Genomic DNA, 20,808 nt, shown 5'->3' on the forward strand with positions numbered 1-20,808 from the left:
GTTCTTGTTGAGGTGCTATGACTCCATTTCCCCACAAATCTAGCGAAGAAACTCAAGTGTTTTACTAAAACAAAATCAAACTATATCCTTGAGCTACCACTTTATCCTTCTTATCCCTAGCTAAAAAGGGAATGATCAGATTAACTTCCTGGCCAGAATGCCTGGAAGACAAGATCCTTCTTCATCCTCACCACCTTAGTAGCTAGTCACTAACTAGTTCAAATAATAATCTCTTCAGGAATTTCCCCTCTCCAAGAATCAATGTAAAGTTCACTGGCCAGCAGTCACCCACAGAGCGTTTTCTCCCCTTTTGTGAAAATTGGACAATATGGGCCCTCTCTGGTTCCAAAGAACCTCTTCTATTTCCACAATTATTCAACTACTACAGATCCCACGGGCATTTACTACCTTTTAAAGCCTAAGAACATATTTAAAATACACAGCAGTTTGATGTTTTCCTTACTTTTGCTGGGTATACCCCTCCCAAGTGGACACTGTTCTAACTTTTCCAGTTCAAAGGTCATTCATTCTCGGTGGAGAAGACCGAAATGCAGTGAGAAATGAGCAGCTCCGTCTCCTCCCCGGTATCAGGGATGATCCCACCCATTTTTGAGGAGTGGGATTCCTCTCTCTCTCCAACAAAGGTAAACCTTCTCTGGTTGTCCTTGGCTTTGCAGTTCTCTGCAGATATGGAACTCCTAATGAGCAACACTTTATGGCACTGGGCCGCCCATTCTTTATCAATCATGTTCCCCGTTTTTGTTTCTATCTTCTGCATAGATCTTTACAAAATATGAGTTCTCTGGGTATCCCCACACTTTGTTCCCTCTTCCCTCCTCATCTATCATCTGGATGCCTCCTGTCTCTCTCTCTCTTCCTTCACCCCATCTCATGAAGTCCCTTACTCCTTGCCAAAGTTAACCTCTCCTCCCGCTCAAGTCCTCCCACTTTTCCATCCCCTTCCCACCAAGAGACGGTCTGTCCCCTGTCTATCATTCCTACTTTTCAATCTCACCCTCTTTACCAGCTCAAACACACCCATGTCTCCTCCATCCTGAAAAAACCCTCACTTGGTTCCTCCCCACCATCATCCGCATCTCATCTACCCTTGGTAGCCAAGCTGCCAAAGGTGCCTCCACTTTCTCTTCTCTCTCTGTCATTAAGCCCTTACAATCTGCCTTTCAACCTCATCCTTCCCCCAAAAAACCCAATGAATGGTCTCTTAGCTGCCAAGTCCAATGGCCCTTTCTCCACGCTCATTCTCCCTGGGTCCTTTGCAGCGCGGGACACTGGTGGTCACTCCTCCTCCCTCTCTGCTGTTCCCCTTCTATTCTTTGCCTGTGCCGGCCTGCTTCATCTCATGCCAGACTGCTGCCCAGCTAAACCTAGCTCTTCCCACCTTTCCTGTCTTCTTACACATTACATGTTCTTCAATCCAATGACACTGGCCTCTTAGTATGTTCTCTGGCCACCCAGTCTGGAACACTCTCCCTCCTCTGCTCTGACTCCTGACCTTCCTGGTTTCCTTTCAGTCCCAACTAAAGCTTTTCCCAATCTCTCTCAATTCTAGTGTTTTTCCTCCTTTAAATATTTCTTATTTCGTACATAGCTTGCTTAGTATCTGTTTGCGTACTGTCTCCTCCACTGGTTTGTAAGCTCCTCAGAGACAGGCACTGCCTTCTGCCTTTTTTTGTGCCCCAGCACTTAGCACATAATAGTGATTTAATAAATGCTTGCCCGATTACAGCGATGGTAGATTTCTACTGCCGGTAAACCTTCTGCAATTCTCTTTGCCAAAAGCAGAGCATCGAATAATTTCCTGATTCGGCACAATTTCATCCTTCAATAGGAGGAAAAGCTCACTGGAAGGAAAATCTATTAGGATCTCTTTCTTACCAACAAGGGAGAGCTGGGTAGAAGTGATCAAAACTTTGGAGAAAAGGTCAGACTAGCTAAATGGCCGCACTGCTTTGAGAAAGCCAATTTCAACAGATTCGGCAGCAGAAGGAGGCTCTTCTCTGTCCTGAAACTCTGCAGGACCCAATTGGCCTGAGGAGGATGGGAAGCTCCCCAAATGAAAAGCTGAACACACAAAAACTCAGGTTCGGGAGAAAAGGGGGAAGTTGCCAAAAAGAAGTGCCGTCAACTCTGAACGACCTCGGTGCCCCCAGAGGAAATATGGTCTGAGAGCAGATTAGGAAGGAAGTCGGGGGGGGGGGGGCAATGGGGGGCACCCAGGGGAGATATACTACAGGTTCTGTCAGACTTTTTTTTTTTTCATTGTTTTGGCTTTTTTCAATGAAATGGTTTTCTTTCTCTTTTTAAAAAATTCTGTTTTATAACGTCAGCCAATCAACAAGTGTTTAAGTTCTTACCATGATCCAGGCACAGTGATGAGTGCTGGAGGAACAAAGAAAGGCAAAAACATAGTCCCTGAGAGGGACTACATCAGACAGAAGAGAAGCTCTATGAGGCACAGGAATCAGAAAGACATGAGTTCTAATTGTTCCTCACACTTTCGCTCTCGCTGCCAAGGGCAGGCAGCCCGACCCTCATGCCCGAGGATCTCTACCATCACATGCCCCTTGACTCCTCAATTCTTCAGATCTTGTGTTCCCGCTGCCCTCTCTGACCTCGATCCCCCCTCTCCTCTGGCCTCAGACCACTAGCTTCTCCGGTGTCTCTCCCCTCTTCCCATCTGTGGCCTCCTCTCCACTCCCAGACATCCCTGAGCTCAGGTTCCTCTCCTCCTTTCCAGGTTGCCAATGGGATTTTCTTCAAGGACATCCCCACAGGATACCCTTCTTCTACCCAAACTCCCAACTCCCTGTTCCTCTGTCTGGCTTTACATTTCTCCCCATTCTGGGTTCTCCTTCCCTTTCCAGCCATATGATATCCCATCAGTCCCCTTCTTCCCGCACTCACTGGCCCAGCTCGCTCAGCCTTCTCTTTGTTCTTCAGCAACAGTGATCCATCTCCCACTTCCATGCTTTTGCGCATTCTGGTATGCTTGCCTGGATACCCGACAGGGTAGCCCAACCTGCCCTCTGAACCTCTTAACTTCCCCACTTTCCTCCAAATCTCTCCCATCCGTGAGCCATCTCTCCTCACTCCACATTTGCCTGGCCATGCTTTTGTGTGTGTCTCCTATGGGCTTATTTGTGAACAAGCTTTGCCACCTGAAACAATAGTGTCCTATGAGAACAAGAAATGCTTGTATACTGTAGATGCCTAATAAAGGCTTGTTGATTGACGGACTGACCACAGCCACTGATCAGGGTAAAAGATCATTCTGTTGCAGGGAAAAACTTGCTAAAAATCAAAGCTATTCAACAAATACAAGTGACCTGCCTTTCACGGGAAGGAGTCCCCCTCTCACAAGAGATCGTGGAACCAAGGCTATTTAGGACCAGTTATGGGGGATGACAATGGATCCCTGACTAAGATGACAGGAAAAGATAATGCTGAATGTTGGAGGGGATGTGGGAAAACCAGGCTCTAATACAGCATTGGTGGAGCTGTGAACTGATCCAATCATTCAGAACAGCAATTTGGAATTCTACCCAGAGGGCTCTCAAACTGTGCACCCTTAGATCCAGCGGTGTCTCTACTGAATTTGTACCCTAAAGAGGTCAGGAAAAAAGGGAAGAGGACCCACATGTGCAAACATGTTTGCGGCGGCCCTTTCTGTAGCGGTTAGAAACTGGACACTGAGTGGCTGCCCATCAGCTGGAGAATGGCTGAATAAGTTGTGGGATATGAATGTTATGGAATAGTATTGTTCTGTAAGAAACGACCAGCAGGAGGATTTCAGAGAGGCCCGGAGAGATTGACAGGATCTGATGCTGAGGGAAATGAGCAGGACCAGGAGACCATTGGACACGGCAACAGCAAGATTATAGGATGATCAGTTCTGATGGACGTGGCTCTCTTTAACAATGACCAAATCCAAAGATCTTGCGATGGAGAGAGCCGCCTGCACCAGAGAGAGGCTGTGGGGACTGAGTGTGGATCACAACGCAGTTTGTTGCTGTTTGTTTGCTTTTTTTTTTTTTTTGATCTGATTTTTCTTGTGCAGCGAGATAAATGTGGAAATAGAAGAACTGCACATGTTTAACCTAGCTTGGATTACCTGCTGTCTAGGGGAGGAGAGGAGGGGGAAGGGAAAGGAAAATGTTTGGAACACAAGCTTCTGCAGGGATGAATGCTGAAATCTTTGCATGTATTTAGAAAATAAAAAGCTATTATTAAAAAAAAAATAGGATAAGGAGGGGAAAAAAAAAAAAGGAACCATTGTGTGGGGGCAGGTGGATAGGCACAGTGGGATCAGCCCTGGAGTCAAGAGTTCACATATGAAGCCTCAGACCCTGGAAAAGTCACTTAACTTTGATTACCTCCCCATCTCCCCCTTCTCCCCAGAATGGACTATATCAAAAGGAGGTGGGCAAAGGACACACCAAGGAACAAAAGAAGGGGAAAAGAGCAAGTGGGGTGCTCTGAAGGCACGGATGACATTTCACATCAGGGGCTGAGGGCACTCATTTGTTAACAATGGGAAAGAGAGCGCGGCTTAACTCCCCAAAAGACAGATGGGGTGAAATGCCTCACCTGCGGGGAGAACAACAAAGCAAGGCAAGCAGCAGGTCCCGATGGAACAGCCCCAGCTTAGGAGACACAGCTACCAGGGCCCTCCCCGAACAAGGCACGTGGGCACTCTGCCCCGCGGGGCCCCACACGGGGTCCCATCAGGCAGCCAAGGACGTGACCACCCAAAAGGGAGGCCCCCTGGCAACCTCTAGTCACTAGAACAGAATGATTACCACCTAAAGGGCGGCAGACACCGAAAACTGAAGCCATGGAGAAAGTGGTGATGCGAGAGCGGGCAAGACGAGCAAGCCCTTCCAGACCTGACCCCGGGGGCCCAGAGAGGCAGCCGCTCGCGGCTCGTGGCCGGGTACTGACCTGTCCTTATTGACGGCATCCCCTGCAGGCTTCAGACTCGACGCCACGGGCTCCGCAGCGGGCTTCGCCGTGCTGAGGGAGTTGGTGTTGGAGTCTAGCGCCATGAGCTGCTGGCTACTTTGGGAAGACAGCATGGAGCCCGCCAGCGATCCCGAAAGAGGAATACTGTTAAAGAAGGCCGTGGAGAAGTCCCTGCACACAAACAGAGCAGACCCCGCTGAGCCCGGCGGCCAGGAGGGAACAAGCCCACCAGGCCGCGGGCTCCCCCCACCCTCTCAGCACGCTGGCTTGGGGCGACCCACGACAACCCTGGCTCAGACACAGCCCCACCTCGGGATAGCGACACCCCAGGTTCCTGCAACCCCTCCATCTCTGCAGCTTCTGAGCCAGCTCCCGGGGGCCTCACCAGATCCCACAGAATCAAGCAAGAGGAGAACCCGGCACCTTCACTCCCGTTTCATGCACAAGAAAACGGAGGCCTGAAGCTCAGTGCCTTGTTAATGGCCACAAACAGAGACCCTCACGTGGACACACAAACACAGAGAGACCACACATACAGGCACAGACACACACACACACACACACACACACACACACACACACACTCTCTTGACACCAGGATGTCTGCACATAACCCTGTCTCTGAGGCTGTGTCCCAGGAAGGCGGCCTCCTGAGTCTCTTCCCAAGGTCCCTGCAAAGCTGGGAAGCCTCTGAGCACAGGCCACACGTGGTGCCCCTGACATAGGGATGGGGAGCCGCCACGCAAGGAGGTCCCAGGCAGGCACAACTTGTACCCAAATCAGCCACATTCCCTGGCCATCCCAACAAATGGCCCACAGGCCACACGCCCTCCGGGCCTCTGCCCGCCGGCCCCGGCCTCCTCACCAGTCTGCCGCCATGCCTGGAGTCCTCTTCCCCCTTACCTCCCCCTCAGGATGACCGCTTCCTTCAGGACTCAGCTCGAGCACTCCCCCTTCCCCTGAGTCTGTCCCAGTGTGCTCCAGATGCCACTGACCTCCTGGCCACCTTGACCCTCTGTCTCTTCTCTGCCTACATAGCCCTAGGCCCCTACCTGAGGTCTCCCCACGGGAGACTCAGCCTCCTCCCTCTCCTGTTTTTCTCTGGGGCCCCAAGTGCACGTGGTTCCCGGCTCACAGGAGGCCCTTAATGAATGCTTGCTGGCTGACTCATGGAGTCTTCAAACATGTATTAAATGCATACTGTACGCAAAGCCTGGCACGGCCCCGGGAGGAGGAAGGACGGCCGTCACCCTCGGCAGAGACCAGGGGCCCCACCCGGGGCTCACGCGGAGCCGCTCTGGGCTCTGCTCTGGGCTCGGGGAGAGCCGCGGGGGCTGGGTGTCGGGGCAGGCTCCCCGGGGGCGTGTGGCTCAGCCTCGGGTCTCCGCCGCACGGAAGCCACAAGCACGAGTCTAACACGACCCGTTTGTACTGGAAGCCCCCGAGCGCGGGGCTCCCGGGCACTGGCCCCGCCTTCCATCCCCTCCAGTTCCGAGCGGCTCCCTTCTGCTCAGGAAGCATGGAAGTGAGCGAGACCATCAGCTTCCTTACCCTTCTGCGGGAGCACCAGCCGACCTACAGGCTGGCGGGGGAGCGAGGGGGCCCCAGCTGGGCCGTCACCGAGCCGCGCAAATGGAAGGAAATCCTTCCCCCCTGCACTGCTAGGTTCTCCTGCAGAAAATGCCGGCCCTGGAATCCAAGGTGACTTATTCGGTCTTTCCCGGGAGGGAGCCGCTGCCCTGGCGCGCCGAGTGAGCTCCCTTCGAGAGCGAGCGGTTTACACCGAGGACGTGGCTCAGCCCCGGGATTCTCTGTTCTCAGGGCCCTTCTCTCTCCGACGTTCCATGTTCTCTGGCCCTTCCGTCTGTGATGTTGCGTGGTCTATGACCCTCCCGGCCCTGACATTCTAGGAAGCCTCAGGGGGCGAGAGCTAGCGGGGGCTGAAGTAGGCACCAGGTCAGGGCCTGGGATCGATGGCCGTGCTCCTCCCCGGCCCGTGCCTCCTGACCAGGCTCAGCCAGAGGCGGCCACGCGGGCCAGCAGGTGCTCCTCGCACGGCCGCCTCCCGCCTCCCAAGGGTCTGTGCTCACGTCAGGGCGAGAGCTGCCAAGAAGATCCTGGAGGCCTGACTCTGCTGGGCCCTGGGGACGGGGTAGGCCGCGCGCGCCAGGGGAGCCGTGGGTGCCGCCCTGCTGGCTGGGCCAGCTCACGGGGCAAGTCTGGTCCAAATGGGAGGAAAATGATCTAAGAGGGGAAGGCACAAGCCATCTGGCGCCACCCGCAGGGAACGGAGCGCACCCGGCTCTGGCTCCTGGAGACCGGCCTGGTCCCGGACTGCCGGGGGGCCTTTAGAAAACCCTCTCTGAGACTCAGTTTCCTCATCTGTACAGGATCCACATCTAATACCTGCATCACCGAATTCATCGGGGCCTTGGAAGGAAAAGCACCTCAGAAATAAGAGCTCTGGTCACAACCACCAGCATCAGCCCTCGTCACGGCTACACCCTCCCCCACCTCTCAAAGGGAGGGCTCCCGAAGTGTAAGTTCGCCAAGAAAAGAGCCAGCCAGGAGCCAAGCTCTGGGACCAGCCAGGGGCAAGGTGGCCGAGCGTCCGGCACGGGCCGCTCTGCAAATCCCTGGGGACACGGGGGCCCGAGCCTCAGGCTCACACCGCAGCCAGCTCAGGCCGGGATTCCCGGGGGGGACACTTCCTCTCTGCACCCCCTGCACCCCCAGGGCCTGCGCCTGCCACGCCCACAACCACGTCTGCAGGGAGAGCGAAGCCGGCAAATTGAGGCCACAGCGTGTTGGACTGAATTTAGGTCATCCCTAAATGGGGGCTGTCCCCCTGAGAACGAGACCACGCGTTCATTCTCATTCTCATTCTCTCTCTCTCTCTCTCTCTCTCTCTCTCTCTCTCTCTCTCTCTCTCACACACACACACACACACACACACACACAGACACTTAAGAAACACCTTTCAATCCCAGAGACACCTTTGAGACACTTGGGGGACCTGGGAGGAAGAATGACTACACAGTGGAAGGGGAAGTGGGAGGTGGGAGAAGCTTAGACCTCCTCAAGGATCCAAGTCCAAGTTTGGGCGTGGGGGGGCCCCACCCCCAGAAGACCAATCCTAATGGGAACAAGAGTCTCTGGCCAGACTAAGGTCTCTGGGAAAGAGCAGGGCTGGCCCACAGATCACTCCCGACGGAGCTGGGCCGGCCCCAGGGACTGGTCTGAGAGCACGGAGTGCTGAGGCGCCGGGTTATCACCCAGAGAAGAAATGGCCTCAGCGGGCTCAGAGTCCCGAGGGCAGAGGACCCCAGGCAGACCACATGGCTTGCCCGGCCCCCTCCCCAATCCCATGACTCTGTGTCTGTCATTAAGAACTCGAAGAATGGCAGGTGGGGGGTCATGGCGCCCACAATATCACAGGGAATGCTTCACATGGTGGGAAGAGCCAGTGGGGGAGGGGAGCCTGGGTGTTCTCCCAAGGGCAGGTCAAACTGAGCCGGAGTCAGGAAAGCTTCCTGACCGGCCTCCGTGTGGGGCAGGGCCCGAGGGCTGGCGGAGAAAGGCCCCCGGCTGGGTCCTGGGGCACAGAATCCCTTGCTCCTGAGCAGGAAGATGGCGTGGGCAGAAAGGGGGAGAACCTCTGCACGCCCAAGGACTACTCTGAGCCATCCTCCAGGGAGACCCCCAAACAAGGCAAGGCTAAGGCTTCCACAGATAAGAAAAAACCAAAACCTGGATGAATACCCAGTGTCCAGCTGAGCGATACAGAGGGGCGTGATCCTTCTCCGGCCGTCGGCGGTGCGCGTTTCCACTTGCTTCTTTAGCAGATTCTGCCAGGGGAAAACAATGCAATTAAAAGGGATCCTCTCTCCCCCATCCCCAAGTAACGCAGAGGGGCTGGAGCGAGCGGACAGCCCCGGCGAGGCACGGTTCCTTCTGTCTCGCCTCCCCAGGTAAGCACGAGCTGCTCCCCTCTGACTTGCTGCACATTGAAGGGCCAGGAACACCGGGCCCCAGGAAGCCAGGTAATCACTCCCAAGTGACTAAAGGCAAGGGCGCTCCCTTACTTCTCAGGGCCACGGGGCGAACAGGACTTTCTGAGTGAACTCGAAATAGCACGTTCCCAAAGGATGCTCGAGAGAGAAAAATGCTGTTTCCAGAGTGACTCGGGGTTGTCCAAGGAGACTTAAGTCACTGCCCCTTCTCTATCTTCTTGGGCTTAACCTTAACAAGGTCGCCCAGGGTCGGCCCCTCCAAACTCGGGCTCCTTGCACTGGGTTGTGAACGTGTCTTTTAAAAAATATTCCGGAAGCCCTGTTTGAATGGTAGCGCTCACCTGGGCAACTCTGCTTTTTATCCTAAGCATTTAAGAGCCATGAAAGGGAAGACCTCGCGCCCCTGATGAAGGCTCTGCCTAATGAACAGTGGGAGGAGGAGGCCTAAAATGCTGCTGAAAGGAGTCCCGATGGCTCAGACACACAGGACTCATCCCTTTCTTTCCACAAGAGGGCGCTCCCTCCGACTCCCCTCGGGTCCTACCAGCACAGAAGCCCACCCCCCAGCTCTCTTGCACTGCTATTGCCTCCCTGGGTGGCCCCCCCCCCCTTCTGTCCCGGTGGCCATCCTGGCATCCCTGACCCTCAGGCCTCTGATGAGCTCGGCCAGCTCTGGGCACCCGGCTTCCAGGGCGCCCCCCAGGGGTGCCCCCCATCCCCCCCCCCCCCCACTGCCCACAAAGCTCCCAGGCTGGCCGGGGGCCCTGCCCCAGCAAGCCCGGATTCAGCATTAAGCGCTGCCATCCTACAGGGCATGAGGAGCCTGGATTCCGCCCTCCTCCTCCGGAGTCTCTGCTCCTCTCTGTAGGAAGCTCCCTGGGGGAAGCCCAAAGACTGGCCCCAAGAGGGGCCGAGCGAGCCGGGTGAGCCCGCGGGCCTCGGGCCGAGACCCACCTTGCGGATGTCCTCCAGACTCTCCCCGTTCACCATGCTGGCCACCTTGGGGTTGGAGCCGGCTTCCCGGGACGCTGCGTTCTTGTGGCCCAGTTGCTGCTGCTGCCTCTGCTGGTACTTGAGCATCTCGGGGTTCTCGATGATGGTGGTGGGCAGCTGAGCCTCCGTCATCACGGCCAGGCTCTTCCCGTAGGTGGACTGGTGAATGTGGCTCTGGGAGAGGAAAGCGGCTTTGAGGAGGCGGCCTCCGGAACACCTGTCTCCACCTCCAGGACCACCTGCCTCTGAAGACCAGCCCCAAAGACCCTAATTCATGCCCCTCTGAGACAAAGGCTTTTGGCTCCAGACACTGGGTGGGGGAGTGGGTGCTACCATCCCATTTACAGAGGGAAGTGCCTGAGGTCATGCAGAGGAAGACCCCCTCCTGGCCGAGGAACAGGAAGCTCCGAGCCCGCCCATGCCCCGTCTCGCTCCTGGCACAGCCTGGCTCTCAGGAGTGTGGCTGCTCCCGGCCAGGTGCGCTCACGTTCTCCCCCCGCTGCCTCAGAGCGACCCCCGGTGGGAAAGCATCTTGGGAGCCATGGCCAGCCTCCCGCTGAGCCGCCTGCGGCTCAAGTGTCCCTGGGCCCGGCCCCATCGCTGTCAGGGGAGGAGCCAGAGGAAGGGCCCCCAAGAGGCGGCAGCCGTGGCCGGTCTTTCCACAGACCTTTGCAAGCCCAACACCTCATCCTGCCTTGGGAATGACCACCGGAAAGGGCGGGGGAGACATCACCGACTTAGGGGAAACATCCCCAGGGAAGGCAAGGGACCGGCCTCCAGTGCCCCCGCTAAGGAGGCCGGCCACCGGGAGCCTTTCTAGGAGGAGGACGGGGGAGAAGCGGCCCAGCAGTCTCTGACTATGGCCTGTGTCATCGTGCACAGAAGGCACGCTAGGACAGGGGGGTGTCTGGACTGTTTGGGCTTCCTCAGCCGGACCCTTGGGAGCTCCACATAAAACAGTTCCAGGCCTGCAGCTCCTTGGCCTGTCCGAGGAGCCAAGGGGAGGAGGCTTAGAAATTTCTCTGAACTTATTGAGGCGCGCCCCTCCCCGCCCAAAGCCCTAGGGCCTCGCTGGATGGGGAGGGGGGTCCCGGCCTCTCCCAACACATTACAAGCTGCTCTGGGCTGGGCCGCAGATACAGAACACGCCCCTGGGCCGAGGGCAGCTGCCTTTCTCTCCTCATTTAGGCGGGCAAGGAGCGGGGAATAAACTGGGAGAAGAAGCAAATGGAAAATCCAAAGCCATCTATGGCACTCTGGGGAACACTCACAGTCCGGAAAAGCCAGAACCACGCAGAGTGCTCCCTACAGGCGGAGTGCTCCCTACAGGAAGACACTCTCTTAGGACAGCACCTGCTGCCATCCTAAGGTAGGAAGTGCAGGAGAAAGAGGGGGATGGGAGGCTAAATCAGGAAAAGGCCTCTTTTTTGGATTTTGTCCCCTGAGACCCCAAGTGCTGGGGGAGGCCGGGGCGCTGGCCCGAGGATGGCCCTGGCAAGCCCCCAAACAGGAGGGATGAGGGACTGACTCGTGGGCCTTTCCCAACTCTGTGCCCGTGGGTGCTAAGGAGACAAACTCGGTACCTTCTCCTCCTCGCTCAGGGGGTCCCCAAGCTCATCTTGGGAGAAATCCAAAAAGGCCACGGAGCCGTCCATGGAGCACACTAAGATGCCGAGTCCATTCAAGGTCCTGCAAAGGAATCAAAGTCATGAAGTCCTGCTGGGGCCAGAGGCCCGTCCCGCCGATTCCTGACCAGTATCGAGCACTCCCACTGGGGAACCTCGAAAGAGCTTCTCCCCGTGGGATGCTAGGGCTCCACCTACTCTGCCCACGGACCGGGGACGGACTGTCCGCCCTGGTTACAGAGGAGCAAAGCGGGGCTCAGAGCCAGGGGCTCCAGCCCGCACACTAAGTCACTGCTGGAAGTGCCCACCGATCCAGCGCTTCCCTCTCAGGGAGGCTGAGGAAGGCCACGAGAGTGACCCCCTGGTGAGCAAGGACACGAGCCCAGCCCCCCGGTCACCTCCCACTGCCAGCTGTCCGAGCCCCCAGGCCTGAGCCGTGGTGACCTTCCAGGGGGGTCTCAGACCACCCGCTGTGCACAGACAGCAAACCTGGCCCTGCCACTATCTCCGGGATCACGGGATGGACGGTGGCCGGGCGTGTGTGCAGGGACTCCCACACAGCGCCAGGCCGGGGCCCCCCCGAAACAAGGAGGTTATAAGGGGTGTCGGAGGGGACGGCCCCGCCGGATTATACAAGTGCTGCGGCCTGGCGGGGAGCACTCCAACTCGGCTTACCAAGAAATGTCCATGATAGACTTGTCAAACAGCTCATGGATGACGACTAACGGCCGCTTCAGACACGTGAGCTGTGGAAGAAGAGAATCGGGGCCCGTCAGCAGGCCGTGGGGGAGCCCCAGAGGCTACAAGGCGGCCCCTGGTCCCCGAGCCCACTCTCTGACTGATCCCCACAGCTCCCTCCGCTGCTGCGGGAGCACGGCCCGAGGCCCGAGGCCCGAGGCCCGAGGCCCGAGGCCCAAGTGAGTCGGCCCAGCTGGCGGCGGCAACAGGCTGCAAACCCAACCCTGGTGGTCCAGGCAGTCTGAGTGAATGTGACATGCAAAGAGCCGGGTTTGAATCCTGCTTCTGACACACATCTAGAGACTTTGGGCAAGACTCCTGGTCTCTCCTGGTCCGTTTCCCAAACTGCCAGGTGAGAGTCAGGCTAGCCGACCTCCCATGGCCTGATGGTACCTGCTTTTGTCTCCCCTGACCCTAACTCGCCCGCCCCCATTTTCTCTCCTCCCCCTCTCTTCTTCAGTCCTGACCCTGTGGCCTCTGATCTCATTGCTCCTAAAACCACTCGGTCCAAAGTGACCAGTGATCTCTTAGAGACCAGACTGGCCCCCTTGGCCTCCAAGTTGGGGCCACTGTCCATCTCTCCCTCCTCCTGGACTGTCTCCTCTCTCCGGGTGTTCAGGACCCCGGCTCCCCTACTCCCTCTCTGAGCGCTGGGGGTCCCCGGGCCTCTGTCCTGGGCCCCCTCCTCTTCTGCCCCTACTGCTACTCTTTGCATTCTCACTGGCTGCCCCTGATTCAATGACCATCTCTCTGCTGAGGATTTTTGATCCCCCCCATCCTGCCCCACTATCGGGACTGACCGGCAACCTTGCGCTTACAACTACATAACAGACAATTTTAAATGGATGTAGTGCAGGCATCCGCAGGGTGTCCAGAGCAGACTCTGCCCTGCCTCCACCTTCCCATCTACTATCAGGGCACCAGCCGTCCCCCAATCCCTTAGGATCCGAGCTCAGGAGCCGGCCAGGACTCCCATCCCACCCCCACGTCCAAGGCCTGTCAATCTCACTTCTGCAGCATCCCCCCACTCTCCTCCGGACTTGCTCTCCGGCCTGCACCCACCGTCCTTCACTCTGACCCCACTGGCTTCCTTCAAGTCCCAACTACACCCCTGTTGCCCCCGGTCCCCAGTCCCCGGCCGCCTCGTTGCAGGGCCTTCTCTCTGTTCATTGTGTCCAGAATGTACAAGTCTGTCCAGGGCGGTCCGCAGGTCGTCTCCCCCACCAAGCCCCTCGAGGGCAGGAGCCCCCTGCTGCCTTTCTCCCTCTGCCCACCATAGGGGCACGACGGGTGTCTGTGGACTGGCTGACTTTTCTCTGGGAGGAAGGCCAGCCCTCGAGCCCTTGGGGCACTACCTGCCCACACTCGGCCCTTTCCCAATGACCAGAGCTGTTTCTCGCCCCTCCCGGTGTTCGTGCTGCCCTCTGAGCTGGCTCACAGGCTTCAGACGGCCCCGGAGGGCACACCCCTCACGCCCACTTCAGGCATGGGCTAATGGGAAGGCGAGGACCACTTCTCCTACATGGGCACCAAGGCTTCCGCCCTACTTTCAGGAGTGTGGAAAAGCAGGCCCAGCAGACGGGGAGGGCCGAGACAGGGGAGGCAGGGGCCCTGGACCTCTCTGGGAGCCGCACTCCCTACTCTTCCTCCTCTGTGTGGCCCTGGGTGTGGGTCTCACCTCCCAGCCCAGCCTGGCGACTCACCCAGACCGAGAGGGATCGATCCTTGCTGCCCACAGCGCAGCAGCAGTACGGGCAGCTTGGCTTGGCAGAGCTCCCATTCTTCTGCTTCTTCTTGAAGATTTTGGGATTGAATTTCTAGAGCCAAACAAACAGAAAAGCACTCGCTAAGCACCCGCTCGGCAGACGGCCAGTAACGGCGGCAGAATCTGGCCTGCCCGGGGACCCCTAAGGACCGTGGGACCAGTGCCCGGAGATCCAACCAGGATGAGCACTCTGCGTCCGGGCGGCCCATCACCCCGATCGTGGAAGAGGAGCTCCCATGACTGCTCCGAGAGCTGCCCGCAGGGACGGACGCCTCAGAGCTCCCAAGCCAATCTGGCCACCCCCAGATGCTCGGCCTTGTCGTGGGGCCTGCAGCATCACCATCCTGCTGAGGGGGAGGCCTGGCCCAGCCTGGCAGTGCACCTGTGCTTCGGAGGCAGGTGGGGGCCTCCTGGCAGGCTCATCCCCAAGCAAGAGGAGATTTGCTGAACTGGGAGAGCAAAGGTGAGGAGTGACTGCTCTGGGACCCCAGATGCCTGGGTGAAGGCAAGCAGAGAGCAGGTCAATTAAGTCGAGGGGTCCCCATTTCTGCACTGGGGGCAGGAGGCCCAGTTCACCTCAACTAGATTCCCCCCATTACAGGAGCCTCTCCTGCCTCTGCCTTCTGCATCCTCCTGTACAGAAATGGGGCGCGGCCCGTCCCGGAGCTCAGTCATGGCTGGGGGGCACCATGGCTCAGATGCACCTCAGTGAGGAGACAGGGCCAGGCCCCGGACACCACGGCAGGGACCGGTTTGGGCCAGACGCTCTGCATTTGCAAAGCCCTGCCCTACTGTCCCGGCCGGGGCTGGCCCTCTGCCTGACGGGCCCTGGGACTGGGCTCCCCATCCAGGCGTTCTGTACAATTCCCCGAATCCCGGCACTGACAAGGCAGCCTCCTGGAGAAGCGCCCACCAGCCCAAGGACCCAGCGGCCCTGGGGGATTTCTGGCTGGCTACCCATCAGCCCCGGTTCCTCCTCTCCTCCCTCTCTTCCCCGTTTGGGTTTCCAAAGCATTTTCTGCACGTGGTCCCCCCCATCCCCCCGCAGCCGCCCTCCCCCTTCCCTGGGGCTGGCGCCGTACACACGGGGAACACTCACCACCACCGTGACCGCCTTACGATGCCCCACGAAGTCCATGTTGGTTTTCCACCCGTCCCTCTCAATGATCTGAGCAGTGGGGCCCGAGTTGTTCATGGCGTGAGCAGAGACGAGGTAGTGCCCATCGGGGGACCAGCTGAGACGCAAAACGTGGGTCGTCCCCCCGCACTGCAAGGAAGGAGAGGCTTTGAGACCCCCGCCCGCCTCCGGCTTGGCCCCCCTCAGGGAGCCGCGGGGTCGCCCACGGGAACCTCCTCGCGCAGGGATGTCAGAGAGGTGAGAAACGCCGTGAGAAAGCCGCCGTGGCTGCAAGCGGGGCGGGGAGCGGCCACCGCGAGCGGTTCGATCCACGTTTATGAGACACGGCCGCGGGCCGAGCTAACTGGCGCCTCCTGGGAGAGCTCGGGACGACACAGGAGCAGCCCGAGGGGCTCGGCCCCTTCTGAAGCGGGCAGGGGAGCAGAGGCCAAGCCCCGGACGTCGGCGGAGGGACGCGGGGACATCGGTGCGTCCGGCAGAAGGCCGACAGAGGGCGCCCGGCCCACAAAGCATGTCATGGAGCACAAGGAGCCGGCCGGCTGAAGCCCGGACTCCCCCAAGGCCTCCAGCTAGAAGGCTGGAGCTGGGAGCCGGCCTGGAAGCCCCGGAGGCGGGGGAGGCAGCCCCAGGAGCACCACCAGCGGGCGTAGACGAGGCTGTTCCAGGTTTGGGGGAAAGTGAACACAAAGGCATGGAGGAGGCGGCGTGCAGGGCAAGATCGGGGCGAGTGAGTGGCCACTGCCTGCAGCAGGACTTCCTGGAAAAGGTCCGGCTGCTCCTACCCGCAGGGGGTCCCGAATGTCGGCCAAAGCAGCCTCTATTTCAGTCTGGAGGCCGGGGAGCTCCCTGCTGGCTCCACAAAGCAGCCAGGAGGCAAGGCCGGGACCTCCCCACCCTCCATAACGGTTCTGGGGCAATCGAAAGGGCAGAGGGGAGGACCCCTTGGCACGACAGCGCCTCCATTTCCCGGGCGTGGAAGCCGCTGCCCACCATGCGCCCACTCCGAGGGCAGAGCTCGGGCCCCGAGGGGCTCATACCTCATCAAAGGGCTTGGTGATGCTGGTTTCCAGCTGCCAGTCCATGGTCCTCCAGACTTTCAAACTGCGGTCGTCAGCCTGGGAAGCAATGTACTTCCCCACCGGGTCCCAGGTCAGCCCCTTCACCAATCCAGAGTGGCCCCGGAGAGTGGCAAGAATTTCTGTGGAATAAGATGAAATCGAGGAAAACAGTGAGGAACAGCCTGCGTGGAGCACAAAGTCTTGGGAATTGAGGCTGTTGAGCCCCCCAGATCCCCCCACTCCTTTGCCATCAGAGCGGGCACAAGGAGCTCTTCCCCCAGGACAATCTGGCCGGTCAGTGCAGCCCTGAGTGCCCGGCCTACTCCAAGGGCTGGAGAGCTCCGTGCTCAGGTACAATGAAAGGGAAAAGAGCCGGCACCGGAGGTTTCAAACTTATTTTGAGAAGAGCCGTGGCTTCCACAGCCAGGCCGGGCACTCCCAGGAGGAGCAGTCCCTGAGCCCCGGCCGTGACCCCCACCTGGGCCCAGGGCTTCCCAGAGCCCCAAGGGAACAGCAGTCAGACCCGGCCAGCAGCGGCTGCCTCCCCCAGGGAGAGACCCCCTTGTGCTTTCAGGGAGATGGGGCACAAGTCTCAGGCCAGACGAGCGGGCAGGAAGGCCTGTCCTTGCTCTCCTTACAGGGCAGGGGGCAGCCCAGCCTGGCCCCTCAGCGAGGCTCCGTACCTGGAAATTTGACGGCGTTCCAGATGACCACGGTGTTATCCACACTGCAGGACGCGAGCCAGGCATCGTGAGGCGACCAAGCAACATCCATCACATCTGGAAGGAGAGTCAGGATGGGTCACAGTCCCACGGCAGGGCCCCGACCATGTCCAGTCAGTCTCGCTCCCATGGCCGCGCAGGCCGCCCCCTCCCCCCCAAATCTGACGGGCCGGGCCAGGAAGGGCCACCCGGCCCAGCTCTGCCCCTCATGCGGGTCTCTCGGAGGGGAAAGAAGCCCTCGATGCTGGCAGGGGCAGAGGCTCCTGGGTAAGGTGCTCTGCAGCCCATGGTGCGAAAGCTAATTTGACCCACTCCATGGGTCAATCCTCTGCCAAAGAAAAGTCTCTGACAGCTCTGAACCATCTGTACCGCACCCAGGCCCCCGAAAGCCCTGTGAAAGCTGCCCCGGCCCCCCGGGACCTCCTGCGCCCCCTCTCCCACCTGGGATCCCCCACTCCATCTCTCCCTTCATAAGGGTCCCCAGCACCCTCATACACTCAGCCGAGGCAAATGGGAATTAGCTTGGGACGGCCTCCCGGAGGGGCCCAAGGGGTGGCTGCTCAGGGGCCCGAGGCGCTGGGGAAGTTCCTTCTCACTAGAGCCGGCCCCTGCAGGTGACAACCTCGCCTAAGACAAGGACCCCCGTGTGAGCGGCCCCAGAAAAGCCCGTGGTCTGTGCTCTGGGAGACAGGCTGCGGTGCCTTACAGAGGAAGGTGCCTTCCCTTTGATTTTTAACAGACAAAAAACCCAAGACAAACTGGGAGGGGTTCTCATTTCCGGCTCCCCAAGAGCGGGCTCCTCGCTGTTGTGCCAAAGTGAAAGGAGGGAGATCCATGTTGGGACGGGTCAGGAACAACCCCCCAGAACCGAGCCCTCAACTGTAGGCAGCCCCTCTCTGCCCCCACTCAACCTTCGGGAGAGCGCAGAGTCCTGCCACAGGAAGGCAGGAAGGAGACAGCCTGGGCAGACCCCCAGGGGGCACTGCAACGACAGACCCCGAGGAACCACCCACCACGCAGATAAGGCACGTTCCCCACTCGCACCCCCTCTGAAATCCAGCCGCACACAGGCCCAGCATTTACAGTTTTCTTTGTCAAGGAGGCAAGTAGCGCCTCCTTCGAAAGGTCTGGGGCCCCCAAAGCTAGAGTGTGTCGGCCTGTCCTGGCCCCTGGGAGGGCCGGGCCCTTCTCATCCATCCCCAGGCCCTCCAGAGAGCAAACACTTCGGTCTCCCCCAGGCTGGGAGGGCGGCCTCTGGCACTCTGGGTCCCAGTATTACCAGAAAACCTCCCAGAGTCCAGGGAGCCAAAGGGAACTCTGCTGGCAGAGGGGGAGCGAGCTCTTCTGGGGCTGGCCACCAAGCTCTAGTGCCCCTAAAGCCCCCCACTTCTTCCTTTCCCGGGGTGGCTCCTTGGCAGTCCCTAGTCTGAGGCCTAATGCCGGGCAGAGAAGCGGGCCGGTGGCTCCTGCCCCCACTCCACAAAGGCTGCCCTGCTAACGGACTGCAAAAATGCCCAGCCTGGCCCGGGTGATGGCGGCCACCGGAGGCCGGAACAGACAAGGCAGAGAATGAAGGAGGGGAGGTAGAGGGGATGCAAGGAGGAAGGTGATGGGGGGGGGGGGATTGGAGGGTCCCAATCCAGGCTGTCTATGTTAGGGGACCTCTTAAAACCCCTTCCTACTCCTGCTTCTCTTAACGGCCCCGGGGGCAAGGAGCAGGTTCTCCCTAGCCTCCGGCCCTCTCCCCCCAACTCCTTTTTCTAGGGAAGCTCAGGCTTTGCAGAGCAGGAGGCAGCGCCCCCTGGGCAGGCTCAGGGCTTTCTGGAACCAATCCGAGGCTCACTCACCGCCTGAATGGCTTCTGAGGATGGACACACACCGCCACTGCTCCACATTGGCGAGCTTACTACTGGAACCGAAGACAGTGCTGGGGCCGATGTACCTGGGGGAGCAGAAGGCCAGAGGTCACCCCCCTGTTCTCAGCGAGCACCAGGGCCACAAAGCGCACACGAGGGGCTACGGTCAGGCTGCAGAGCGCACGGCCCGGGCCCGGGCAGGGGTCCCGCGGAGTCAGCACGACAGCCGCCATTGGCCCCGCTGTTTGAGAGAGCAAGTCAGCCTCCTTTAACTCTTAGGTGGCTCCACACTATAAACACGGCAGGGACGGAGAATACGGATTGGGAAAAGGGGCATAATTGGGATAAAAGACTGGCATAGGGTCCCTTGCCAGGAAGCATCAGAGCTGGACCCTCAAACTGGGCTCATTTCACCACAAAAAGATAAAGACCTATGGGATGTTAACAGTGACCTGCTCCAGACTCCATAGGGCTTGAGTATCAGGGCCAGGGCCCAAATCCGGACCTCCTGCTGCTAAATCTGGAGCAAAAGCTCAGCGGAGCAGAGCTCTGGTCCTTCCAATAGGAAGCAGCCAGACACAACCTCGGGCTTAAGGGAAGAGTGCGCCTGGGGGGCTCCAGGAAGATGCCCCTAAAGGGAATATGAACACTCACAGAGGATGCTCATCCAAGGATGGGACAGGGAAAAAGGAAACGGAAAACACCCCCTCCAAAAATAAGGGAAATAGAAAATGATGCTTACGTAGCCCGCTTCCACACCATAATCAGTTTGTCATCTCCCCCAGAAGCTAAATACATCCCACTGTTTGACCATCGCACACAGTTCACACAAGCTAGGAAGAAAAAGAAAAGAGGTGGTGAAAACCCCAAATTCAGGCCCCTGTTCTCTTGTGCAGGCTGTGGTCCGGGGATCACGGAGCTGGAGCTCTGCCCACGGAGGCGGCGACGGCAGGAGAGCCCCTGCATTTATCCGCGTCTCAGCTGAAAAGCACCTCAATGTGAGCTGCAGTCGGTCAGTCGGCGCTTTAACCAGGCCCGGAGCCTGTGGCCCTGGCCCACCAGGAGGCCCCCTCCCCAGGTAGGGGCTCTATGCCGGTGAGCGCACCGATGTCCCTCTGGGCCCCCGCGGGCTCTGCTCTGGTTTGATACCTACCGGACGCTGCATTTTGGGAAGGGAAAAATGGTAAGTGAGCCGGGAGCCATTCAAGCCAGCGGATACAACCCGGCTGACAGAGCATTTCTGAATGGGGGGATGGACCATAAAGCGCGGCTGTCGGTCTCCACGAGGCACACTCTGGAGCTGGAATGAGCCTGTGAGAGCAGGGACCCCTGAAATGATGCCTCCTCCCCAAAGCACGGGAGTCACGCAAAGGCCCAATGAAAGGCCCGGTCTGCCTGGGAGGGCTGGCCCTTTCTGGAGCGGAGCCGACAAGGCAGACTCGCCCCCAGGGTCGCTAGTGAAGAGGGGGTTCAGGGCTCGGTCCTAGGAGAGCCGAGAGAGCGCAAGCTGCTGTCACCGAAGTGGCCTCTGGTCTGTGGGCAGCCTGGGCCCGGGCCTAGGAGGTGGGAGCGGTCTCGAGGCCAGACTAAAGGCTCAGAGGACAAATGCCAAAGGGGCCTCGGAGCTCAGTCACTCGGCCACACATCCCACTGTGCAGCTGAGGCCGCGAGGGCCCGGGGAAAGTGACCTGAGCAGAGTCACACAGCCAGGAAGGGGCCAAGCTAGGATCTGAACCAGGTCCTCTACGTGCACGTCCAAGGCTCCTATCACACCACGAAAGAGACAAGAGGATCAACTGATAACGACTCGTGGAGAGTCAGCAGGGGAAAGGGAAAGCTGAAAATACCATGAGGACAAAATGAGCTCCCCAGGGTCACAGGGAGGGAAAACTGAGCCACAAACACAGAAAAGGAATC

The 20,808-nt window shown here is 58.8% G+C and overlaps 1 protein-coding gene across 2 annotated transcripts in view; it reads right to left on the reverse strand.

Moving 5' to 3' along the window:
* Positions 1–20,808, reverse strand: part of LOC127545726 (protein HIRA) — a 71,224-nt gene that overhangs the window by 15,220 nt on the left and 35,196 nt on the right. The window contains exons 4-14 of one of the 2 annotated variants that reach the window (XM_051973189.1): positions 19,634–19,724; positions 18,883–18,977; positions 16,997–17,092; positions 16,293–16,453; positions 15,217–15,384; positions 14,056–14,169; positions 12,290–12,360; positions 11,573–11,678; positions 9,951–10,163; positions 8,746–8,831; positions 4,963–5,154 (exon numbers count right to left, since the gene is read on the reverse strand). In XM_051973189.1, coding sequence (XP_051829149.1) covers positions 4,963–5,154; positions 8,746–8,831; positions 9,951–10,163; positions 11,573–11,678; positions 12,290–12,360; positions 14,056–14,169; positions 15,217–15,384; positions 16,293–16,453; positions 16,997–17,092; positions 18,883–18,977; positions 19,634–19,724 — 1,393 coding nt within the window. Of the gene's footprint in view, positions 1–4,962; positions 5,155–8,733; positions 8,832–9,950; positions 10,164–11,572; positions 11,679–12,289; positions 12,361–14,055; positions 14,170–15,216; positions 15,385–16,292; positions 16,454–16,996; positions 17,093–18,882; positions 18,978–19,633; positions 19,725–20,808 lie in introns of both variants that reach the window. The other variant, XM_051973190.1, reaches the window with a different exon arrangement.

The sequence above is a fragment of the Antechinus flavipes genome, chromosome 1 (assembly GCF_016432865.1).
Source record: "Antechinus flavipes isolate AdamAnt ecotype Samford, QLD, Australia chromosome 1, AdamAnt_v2, whole genome shotgun sequence".
In the NCBI taxonomy this organism is placed as follows: domain Eukaryota; kingdom Metazoa; phylum Chordata; class Mammalia; order Dasyuromorphia; family Dasyuridae; genus Antechinus; species Antechinus flavipes.